The following is an 11,551-nucleotide window of genomic DNA, read 5'->3' on the forward strand; positions in this document are numbered from 1 at the left end:
TCAGAAGAACAACCTGGACCAGAAGTAGAGATTTCAAAGTTATCACCCAGCTCTTGCTAGGAGGATAAATCCTGGCCATGAGATTGTCCAGGGCTAGTGTCTAGCATGAGATGAGAACTAAGTATAAAATGCAAGGGAGGCCCATGAAAAAGAAGCCCCTTGAAAGAGACTTGAGAAGATGGGCCAGTCAGCAATGAAGATATGAGATGAGTGGATAAAAAAGAGGTGGTACATTTACACAGTGGAATACTATGCAGTTGCGAAAAAGGAAACTCTTACCCTTTGCCTCTGTGGAACATGGAGCGTGCCATTACCATTACCATTTCAGATCTCATTCCTGCTGGTACCCGACAGAAAATCTGCTGGTGGTCAGATCTTGTCCTTTATGGCTCAAAATTGATCTCCCGACAAAATACCTCTACTAGTCTTTATGTGACCCTTGAATGAGAACAATTGTGGGGAGTGTAGAATTCCCTTCCTTAGAGTTTTTAAATTCTATGTGTGCTGGAAGACAAAGGGGTTTGAGGGAGTTATAGTTGATTTTTTCTGTCCAGAACCCTTTTCCTTCCTCCTTCCAGTTCAGACTGGTGGCATAGAAAGAATGTTATTCCATATCGATCTTTTCTGAAAGAGATTTGTAGTGCAAAATTCTATGAAATGGGAAGAGCTACTCGGCTGTGGGTAGCTACTGATCATTTAGGACCAGTTTAGTTGTCTTTGATTTCACTCAAAATGTCCTGCCGTGGACCCAGTTGGGGGAGGGGCACTCAGAGTCTTCAACTCACCATTCGAATGGAATACAGAATATGGCCGTAGCAATGGGCTATGACGCCCACAGGCACCACCAGACAACCAAGAGATAAGAAAAGCACAAAGGAGGCATCGTTGGCGTCCTTGGATTTCCAGTCCACTGCGCAGCCCAGTCCGTGTACATCCAGGGTGTACCTGTTCCAGCCCAGGAGAGGGGCTCCTGACCACGCCAGCGAGTACAGCCAGATGTAGGTAATGGCCCTCCAGGCCCAGGAAAAATGGATCACTCTGGTGTGGACCACGCGGATATAACGTTCATAGGCCAGCACTGTTAGGGTGCTGATGGAAACGATCCCTGCGGGAAGAGAAAGGGCGACAGTATAGCGTGGCACTGGGGAAGACGGCAGTCCCGGAGCGCTACCTGCCTGGACACCCGCGGTGTCTGGAACCCGCAACGCGCTCCACATGCCGCCCTGTGTAAGAGGAATAGAGCCTCGTAATCCGCGGGAAATCCGATTGGAAATATCTTTGCCCATAAAAGAAAACGTGGAACAGAAAATGGCATGTGGATTGCAGCAGGACAAAAATAAAAGCCCTACAATCGGCCGCCCCCGTGGTGCCCCTATTGCGTTAAATTTCCTGTGAAGAAAAGCTCTGGAGCGTGTCAGGGTGAGTCACCAAGGCAGCTGTCATGTGGTTTTTCCTCCTGTCAGCTGTGTCTGACTCAGCCATCAGAAATAAAGTCAGAGCGGGTTCCACAAGTGCGCAGGGACCAAAGTCGTGGGCTGGTCAGGCAGAAGGCCAGGTCAGCCACCTGCCTGGCAAGAACTGCTCACCTGCAGGGATTGCTGACAAGCGAGTGAAGTCTGCTCTGCTCCCACGGTCCTCATTTACACCTCTATCTGCAGTAAACACACTTCATCACTTGCTTACTTCTCTGCCTGTCCCCGGAGTGATTTATTCACTCAACACGCTGACACGGGAGGTGGGATGTGAACTGTCCCAGGCGATGCAGATGTGCGAACAGCTGGGGCCCTGCACGAGGTGTAAGGGCTACAATGCCGACACAGTGTGTGGTGGGACCCACAGACAAGGGGGCCTTTGCAGATGAGGCAGGAGGGGCATTGAAGAATTTTGCACCAGAGCATCGAGGCCATTGAAGGGCCTCGGGGGACATGAGAGAGAGAAAGTTAGAAAGAGCAGATGAGGCCATCCTGTGGAAGATTTTTAATTTCTTCTTAAGGCTTTTTGTTTGTTTTGTTGTTTTTCTTTAAAAAATAATAAAAAAAACCTTTTTTTCTTGTATAAAATAGTAAATTAAAAGATAATACTCCATCACGTTTTTTAAGCATAGAAGTGACAATGGTTGAGTTCTCCTTTATGTCTCCTCCATTCCCCTCGGAAAGAACTTACTCCAGGAGCAGTAGAAGCTGAAACACCTTCCAGGGCATGGAGACCAGCCTGCAGGCTACTGCAGTGGTCCAGGCAAGATAAGATGAGGTCTGAAGTAGGGTACCTTGAAAAGGTCTATGAAAGGTGCGAAAACAATGAAGTCTGAATTTTAGAGACATTTAACAATTAATATCAACTGAATTCCAGCTCTTGTGAAGAGTGGAGGGAAAAGAGAGGAGTAAAGAATAACTTAGAGATACGGCATAGGGAATATAGTCTATAATGTTGTGATAACTATGTATGTATGGTGTCTACGTATGGGTACTAGACTTATCAGTGATCAGTTTATGTAAGATATGTAAAGGTCTCATCCCTGTGTTGCAAACCTGAAACTAATATAATATTGTATGTCAAGCATAATTAGTTGGTGGAAATGCGGACTGGTGCAGCCACTCTGGAAAACAGTATGGAATTTCCTCGAAAAATTAAAAATGGAACCACCTTATGACACAGCGATTCCACTGCTGGGAATGTACCCTAAAAACCTTGAAACGCCAATTCAAAAGAATTTATGCAACCCTATGTTCATAGCAGTGCTATTTACAAAAGCTAAGCATTGGAAACAGCCCAAGTGCCCATCAGCAGATGAGCAGATTAAAACATTCTGAAACATGTACACAATGGAATACTACACGGCAGAAGGAAAGAAGTCCTACCTTTTGCCACAGCATGGATGGAACTGGAGACTATTATGCTGACTGAAATAAGCCAGTCAGATGCCATAGGACCTCACTTATAACTGGAATCTAGTGGACAAAATAAACTAATGAGAAAAACAGAACCAGAGACATGGAAACAGGGCACAGACTGACAGCTGTAGGAGGAGAGGAGGGAGAGGGAGAACGGTGGAAGGAAGGGGGAGGCGTTGGTCAAAGCACATGTATGAATGACTCATGGACACGGACAACAGAGAGGGGAGTGACTGTGGGTGAGAGGGGTGGGCTGGGTGGGGGGGGCAAAAGGGAAAAAAGGGACAACTGTGATAGATAAACATCAAAAATTCATTAGTAAATTTAAAAAAAAGAATAACTTGGAGATTTCTAACCTGTGTGATGTGCAGATTACATTGACAGCCATTAAAACTACAAGGTGTATGAGCAGGTATGAAGGAGGAAATGAAATTGTGAGTTTCCTACGACACACTGGCATGAATGGGTCAAAACCGGTTGTAAAGGTGGTTCTAATGGAAGATGAAAATACAGCTGGTCTCACGAGAAGTAGGGTAGGGGTGTGGAGGGCAGGTTTCCAAGAGGCTTGGGTGTGAGTCCCAGCTCCCCGCTAAATGGCTCTGTGAATGCAGTCTCTTTAGACTCTAGTTTTATTTTCATTGACATAAAATTGCCCCGCACTTTATACAATTTTTGTGATTTTATAATTATAAACGTGTGAAATGAAGAGATCCCATGCACAGAAAGTGATTGATGGAACATGGTTAATATTCATTTATACCATGATAGGTTTTCGGGTTTTTCGGTGGGTTGGGGGGGAGCAGCATTCTCCCCAGGGTCTGATACTTGTGGCTATCAGTCAATGCTCGTTGATAAAGAGTGAATGTCCAGTACACACATGAGTGACTGGAAGAAGACTGGGTTTTGAAATATGTTACAGGAAATCCTTCAGAAAATAGTGGTTAAAGCAATAATTGGTATAATTTTATCTTTCATTCATACAGTCGTTCATTTAGTTATTTATTAAATATTTATTGCTTATCTGCATGTGTCAGTCATTGTACTAGAAAACAGGTGTAAAGAAGTGAGTGAAATAAGTGTCTCATGGAACTTACAGTGCAGTCTGTACAAGAGAAAACAATAATAAAAAACGATGGAGCATCACGGCAGAGGGAGAGACCCCTTTGCATCTTCCCATAAACCTACCTACAGCCGGTCAGACAGCAGTAACCAGCAAAGGCTCCTCTGCCCAACACACAGGATGCCCGAGCGCATCCTTTGGCGCACCTGAAGGGGGGGCATGTTAGAATGCCTGGGGAGGCAGGGACAGGGGAAGGACAGGGGCCCTGCCCGCAGACATGGTTACCTGGCTGCGCCCATGGCCCCAGGTAACGCAGTAGCCATAAAGTAGTTGGGGTGAGGCCCCCACACGTCTGTTGGAGGGTAAGAGGGGCAGGCACAGAGCCCTCACCAGAGCCCGGCAGCAGAAGCAGAGACACGTCTATGGCATCCAACAGCATACGTAGCCCTAAGGAGTCAGGTGGCATTGCAGACACTGGGCTGGCTCTTACCCACCCGCCACATCCCCCCACCATGCTGCTGGTACCTCTAGAACCAGGCGATCAGATACAGTAGGGGTGTCCACCACCCGTCACCCAGGCAGTGACGCCCACAACCATATTGCCCCCCAAAGTGACGACTCTGGGGGCAGAGAACAGACTGAGAGCTGACAAAGGAGAGGAGCTTTGGGGGGTTGGTGACAAGGGTGAAGGGATGAAGCAGTACAGATGGGTAGCTACAGAGTAGTCACAGAGATGTAGACTGCAGCAGGGGAACGTGGTCAATAATGTCTCGACGACTCTGTATGGGTCCAGGTAGGTGCTTGAGGCATCAGGGGGACCACTCTGTAAAGCATGTCAGTTTCTAACCATTTTTCTGTACATCTGAAACTAATACAGAATAGTATTGACTGTAAGTTAATTGGAAAAAAAAAATTTTTTTTTAAGAAAACAAAAACTTGCCTTATACCACCATCTACTGGCAAGCAAAAGAAAAACATCTAATCAAACCACTGAATTATCAAAATGGCACCTAAACAAAAAAAGTGTTCACTACTTCCCCGCGGAGGAACAACGAACACATCGAGCAACCAGGAACGACCAAAACAACACGGGAACACAGAAAGAAAGTGATGATTCTCCAGAAACCCATCTCAAAAGCCTGGAAGACTGATCTAAGAGATAGAGAACTCAAAATAGCCGTCATGAAGACTTTTAAGGTGATGTAAGAAAACCCAGAAAGGCAGCCCGATGAGCTCATTTTTAAAATCAATAAACAGAAGGGATTACCAAAGAGATTTAAACTATAAAAAAGGACCAAACAGAAATCCTGGAGCTGAAGAAATCAACAAATGAGATGAAGAATTCAGTAGAAAGCACTGGAAATAGAGAAGGTTGCGTGGAAGAGAAAATTAATGAGCTCAAAGATAGAAATTAAGAAACAATGGAGGCAGAAAAAGAGAAAGCACCCAGATTTTTAAAAATGAATAAATTCTATGAGAAATAGCTCCTTTAGAAAGGGCAACAAAGGAGAATGGGTGTCCCAGAAGGAAAAGGGATGAAGAAGGCCTATTCAAAGAAACAACTGAATTCGTTTGAGTGAACACTTCACAAAGCCACGGGATTCCACGGGACGCCAGAGGCTGTGTCACCCACGAAGCTTCAGCTCTGGGAAGGGGGACCTTGTCTCATTTATATCGACAGCTCTAATTTTCAAAATATTTTACTCACCTCTAGTTTTTACTCCTATGTACCTATTCCCACGTCCGCTGCTTTTATAGTCCCCAGAGCTATCTTAGGGCCATGTTTTATAGAACCAGAGGCAGCCTATCAGAAAAGGACTGAAGGCAACGTGTTTGAAAGGGAGCTGTTATAAATCTAACTAAAGAGCCTGGGCATGTGAGGTTCTCCCTGATTCAGGCAGGTACCAAGACGCCAGAGCTCATTAGCCAGTGAGGTTCTTGGTGGGGAGACAGTGGCCATTCATCAAGAACAGAGATGCAGAGAGAAGACCAAGACCACTTTGTAGGGAATTTTCTCATATTGTGGCAAGCGGGGTGAGGCCTGGCTGCATAGGAAAGTTAGGCGTATTCTCGGTAAAGGACAAATCACAGCTGAGAAGCAGAATGTCTGCACCAGGAGTGTCTAAACCTTCTGTAAGTATGTGGGTGGCTCTAACACGCAGGGCCCTGAGCTTAGTGTTGGGGAAGCAAAGTCACAATGCCCCTGATGGAGATGGGGGAAAGCATCATAAAAAGACCAAGCGAGATACAAAATTCGTATCTGAAGTGCCACGCAAAACATAGAACCCTCAGTGCCCTAGGAGCTCAGAGAGAGGAAAGATGACCAAGGACTTGGAAAACGGGAGGGCTTTATGTAAAGTGGGGGGGGGGGCGGGAGGACCGAAGGGCATTGAAAAATCCATTTGCAAATTTACCCAGCATTTGCCATGCCCAGCAACTCCAGGTTTTCTTAGGTGCCCTAGAGCACTGCTATCCAGTGGAAACATAATGTGAGCCCCGTCAGAGTGGGAGTTACAGTGCAATCTCACTCTGGGTGAGTGGTGATGGAGCGGAGTCTTCCAGCAGAATGAAATTAAACCACCTGCTATGCCTGGGAAGCAGCAGGAAAATGAACGGGTCCCCTACTCAACCAACACGGCCCTGATGCATGTAGGGGAGGAGAAGTTAGTCCAGCGACTCCATGTTCCTTGGCCAAGAGGCCTGCAGGAACTTTTGACACTAGCATCTCATGTAAGAACATGCCCTAGGGAGCAGCCAGAAGACTCACAATCAAACCTAAGCTCCTAACGTGACTTCCCCAGCAGCCCTTGCGTTCAACAGTCCCTGCTGCTTCCAGGGACCTTCCCTTTATGTGGCCCTTAGATTAAACCCTTGCAGAACTTCTTAAAACCCCGCTCTTCCTGGTTTGAATGGACTGATTTGGCCTTTGCCTGAGAACCCCAAAGTGTGCACCCATAGACCCTAATAAAGGCATGGGCCCCAGGTCCTGCCCCTCTCTGTGTGCACTCTGCCGTGACCTTCCTGTGTGACCTTCAGAGCATGTCCTGGACTTCCTCCAGGACCCGCAGTGATAGTCTATTTCAGTTTCTCTCGTACTGTGATGTTGAACCAAGATTCACCATCGGGCACCCCACACTCCACATAACAAACATTGTTTTGATGAAGTCATAAAAGGGTGTTAGGAAAAAAACGCTACTGCTTGGGGTCCTGGGGGGCAGCCAGGGTACAAGAAAGGAGGGCGAGGAGATGCTCAGAGATGTTGAAGACACAGGGGAGTTGGCTGGTCATGAGGGGAGGCTCTGAGCATGCAGTTGAGAGACCAGCATTGGACCCAACAGAGAAGCAGCCTGTGAGGAAATGGGCGTCCAGCCAAGGAGAGACTTGCCCTGCTGGCAACGGCTGACCTCAGCGGGAATGTGAGCTACAGTGGGACTCGTCCTGATCACCTCTTATTGTTTTGGGGCGGTGGGAGCTAAAGTGTTTCCAGGGTCTGGGTCCTGAATGACTTCCTTGGCAGTATGTTGATTTCAGAAACAAGTGTTCTCTTAGATTACGTCCATTTGTCACTATTCTAACATCCTGTGAGGAGGGACAGTCACCATTGAGGTTCCATAGCCTCCATTTTGTTATGTGACCTTGAACAAGTTAATCTCCTGCTGGTTTAATTTCTTTATGTACAAAAGGGGGTAACAGTAGCACCTAACTTCCTCACAGAGTTGTGATGAAGATTAAGAGTTACAAATTCAATGTGTGTAAAGCACTTATAATGGTACCTGGCATGCTTACAAAGTGTTAGCTATGGACGTTATAATCCATGAGCTACATATTTACATACATCTGTGATTACCTCCTTAGGAATCCTTGGTAATATAATTGTTGGGTGAGAAGGTGCAGAGATTTTTAATACTTTCAATACAACACTAAAATACCCACCGGAAGATAAATTAAATCCCCACCATCAGACCACCGGACACTTGTGTTTACTGTCTCTCACTTAGGTCACAAAGCATGACAACCAAGCACCACCCAGCAACCACTTACAAGTGCCCTGTTTACTCACTGACCCAGAATTTGGAGCGGTACCTGGTAATATGTACTTTAAAGACATTCCCATTTGCTTCAATTGATAAATCAATCGATTGCTAAAACTTTACCCAACCTCTTTGCAATAGCAACACTGTACACCAGGTTCTTTTGAAATTCCCCTTAACTTCTAAAGCCTCTCTCCTACCCCATTTCCTATTTCTATGCCAGCTTGTTGTGGTTTTTTTTCTAAGAAAGAAAAGAAACAGATTATCTTATGTAACTGCAAGTCCCAGTGGCAGTGGCTCCAAGCATGGGGACCGATGAAATACAACGAGAGCCCCATAATTAGGGGCCTGAAGGAGTGTCAGGAATCTGTCTCTCCTCCCTTCCTCGGCTTGGTTGCTCTATTTGGCCCAAGACTCAGACAGACTCTGGTAACCAAGGTGCATAGTAGCAGCTCTGACTCACATCCTTGAGGCTTAACGAGCTCAGGAGGCAGGGGGCGATTATACACCTAGGAATCCTAGAAAAGAAATGTTCTGAGTCCATGACTAATCCAGGGGAACGAGTTACATTGAACCAGCCAGGGCACCGTGTTCTCATTCCCAATAGGTCCACACCTACCTGGTATGCTCAGTTGTCACCCGATTTCTCTTCCTTCCTAACAGCACTTGTATAATCACTGAGTCGTGCTCATTTCATCTCAGTAGCTCTCAGGTCTGTCCTGTCCTGTCCTAACTGCGACATCGCCCCAAGGCAGGCCTGAATCATCGCTGGCCCACTATTTCAGCAGCCTCCTATCTGGTCTCCCTGCTGCATTCCTGCCCCCCTTGGGCTCACCCTCCCATAGATACCAGGGTTATTGCTCCAACTGGAACCCGCCCCCTTGTTTAATAGTGTTAAGCGCTGCTCCACTAGGAGAGCCACAACTCCTCAGCCCTCGGAGACCTTCCAGAACCATCTCCCGTTCGCCTTGTGTGACCAAAACCAAACCCGTTCCCAATCCTGGTTAAACGTATTACACTCATTCAAGTAGCACAGCTGAAATGGTAGTCACTTTCAATTCCCTCCTCTTTCTACCTTATCTGGAACACACAGCCATTTTCCAGCTCTTGTGGTTCTAGCTCCAAATTTGTCTCTGCCTGTTTCACTCCCATCATCCTGCCCTACCCAGGCCTTATCATAGTCTTCCTCCTTCCGGTCACCTGCATGGAACTTCTGCACCTTCCTTCTGGCCCCGCTTCACACTGCCACCAGGCTGACCTTTCTTAGTCCTCATCTGGAAAAAGCTTCAATAGCTCCACACTGGCCACTGAGAGCCGCCCTGTGGTCTTCAAGACCACCGAGACTGTGGAGCCCGTCCCACATGCCCTGCCACAGGCCCAGGGCTCCACGCCGTGCAACGCCCGCAAGGTCCCGCTGCCCCCGTTTCTGCTGCTCTCCCTACGCACACTGTGTTCTCGTATCTGCCCAAAAAAACCCTTCTCAGCCTGCGGGGCCCCGGCCTTTTCCTTCATGGAGCCTCCCCGGATTTCCCTAGTCGGACTTAAAATAACTTTGTGTACCCATTCAAGCTTATCTCTCTATCGTAGAGATGATCTGGGCCTGATTACTGGGCCCAGCAGTGGCTAATTGTTCAGCAAGGTCAGCAGCAGTGCACGGGAAGTGCCACTCTTACCCGCTCGTAACGTTGGGAAACTTACCGAGCTACTTCGCATCGACACAGAAACATTAACACCGATCTCTCAGGGTTATTTTATATATAACCCTGCATGTGTGTGTATATATGTATATATATATATGTGTGTGTATACACACACACACACACACACACACACACACACAGTTTCTGGTGCACAGCAGTTACTCGCTCCTGGAGTTACCGTGACACCTCTCTGAAGACACACATCACTCTGTGAGCTGTCTTCTCCCTCTTCCAACATAAGTCAGCCCACTTTAATTACCCAAATCTTACTTTATACGATTCTTGTATTTGTTGAGAAATAAATGTACTCTAGAATCCCAGACACCAGCACTTTCGGAATAGTGATTTATGTGATATGCATTCTTTTGTGTAATGAAGGCACAGCAGACGTTACAGTTCAGTTCTTTGAATGGATCCGAAAGCTTACCAGAAGTCCCGGCCAGTCACATGACTCCTGCATGTCTTATCTGTAAGATGGATAGAAATACCTGCCGTTTCTTACCTTACAGAGTTGTCCTGAGGTGCACACTGAAAATGTAGCTCTCGGGAGAAAGGCAGTATTCCCACAGATGCTGCAGCAGAACAGCTGTCCTAATATTTGTATTAGAATCAAATGCTCTCAACCGAATCCCTCAGCTTCTTAGTTCAAGCCTGACAGGAGGCTGGAGGTAGTGTGCCCCCTGCTGCTGAACTGTGAATACATCTGGTTGTTGGTTAAAAGGCTAAGAAGGATACTGGAAATAATGCCTCATGCTACTAAAGGTAAAAGCACTAAAATTAAAACCTGTTAAATCTTCGAAAAGGAGGCAACAACTTCAATGCAATAAGAGTGGACTTCCATTCGTCCTGCCAAGAGGAAGGTAAGTAAAAGTTATCCTAATCAGATTTCTGGGTCTTGAAACTTTCTTACGGGCAATTCTCCTTATGGGTTCTTTACCTTCCTGCTCCCTGAGCTCTCGGTGCAGGGGGTTCTGGGGCCCTAGGTCACACACATTCTCCTCTCTCCTTCCCCAGGCAAGACCGGAAATTCCCCTTAATGTCAGAAACTTCTTAATTAACTGGATGTTAGCTGAAATAGATTTCACAAAGTATTAACCTACCAACCATTTAACTTGCAAGCTACTTGTTTCCAGCTCTTAATAAAAGGTTTTGGCGGCCTTTTAAAGGAATGCCATCACAGATAAAGTTTTTTTCTTTCTTTTCTTTTGGGGAAAGAGGTGGTAGTAGTTATAATGGGCAGTCCGATGGATAGAAAACATCTTAGTTCTCACTAAGATAAAGGTATGCATGTCCTCCAAGAGAATTGTTCTCAGTCTTACTTGTTTTTCTATTTGTAAGACTCAGATACACGCCAACCGATCACTCACTGTTAATATGCAACTGACGTGTGTAGAATTAATTCACCTTGATGTGCATCTCTCAGGCTAACAAGAAAGGTCAGCCCAGCATGCTCCCGCAGAGAGCTAACCTCAGCATGGGTCCCCCTGAAAATGCTCCTCAGACCCAGGCGTGGCCTTCTAGGACTCCCAGGATTTCTGCTAGGAATCCAAATCCAACCTTCATTTCCTGGACCGCCAAGGCTCCCAAATGAAGTACTTTCTTGGATTTGGAAACGTACTTTAACTACGCGGCAATGTCTTTGTGCTGACGTCCTGGAATGCATGAATACTATTTCTATTATTTCCACCTCTGGCTCTGAGGTTTCTATTAAAAAAAAAAAGTATCACCACAGCATGCCTTCTCATTTCTTAATGCTGAGTAACTGAGAAAATATATAAAAGATACAAAGTCCACTTGGACCACGAATGCTTCCCATCAAGAGTTGTAAGACTTCATATTGAGAGGGGACTCATGACTTGGAAAATTTTA

The 11,551-nt window shown here is 46.3% G+C and overlaps 1 protein-coding gene across 1 annotated transcript in view; it reads right to left on the bottom strand.

Annotated features, from left to right (window-relative positions):
- OPN3 (opsin 3) overlaps positions 1-11,551 on the bottom strand; it is a 35,679-nt gene that overhangs the window by 9,009 nt on the left and 15,119 nt on the right. The window contains exon 2 of the mRNA XM_053667287.1: positions 786-1,105. Coding sequence (XP_053523262.1) covers positions 786-1,105 — 320 coding nt within the window. The remainder of the gene's footprint in view (positions 1-785; positions 1,106-11,551) is intronic.

The sequence above is a fragment of the Artibeus jamaicensis genome, unplaced genomic scaffold (genome assembly GCF_021234435.1).
Source record: "Artibeus jamaicensis isolate MK-2021 breed Jamaican fruit bat unplaced genomic scaffold, CSHL_Jam_final contig_467, whole genome shotgun sequence".
Classification (NCBI taxonomy): domain Eukaryota; kingdom Metazoa; phylum Chordata; class Mammalia; order Chiroptera; family Phyllostomidae; genus Artibeus; species Artibeus jamaicensis.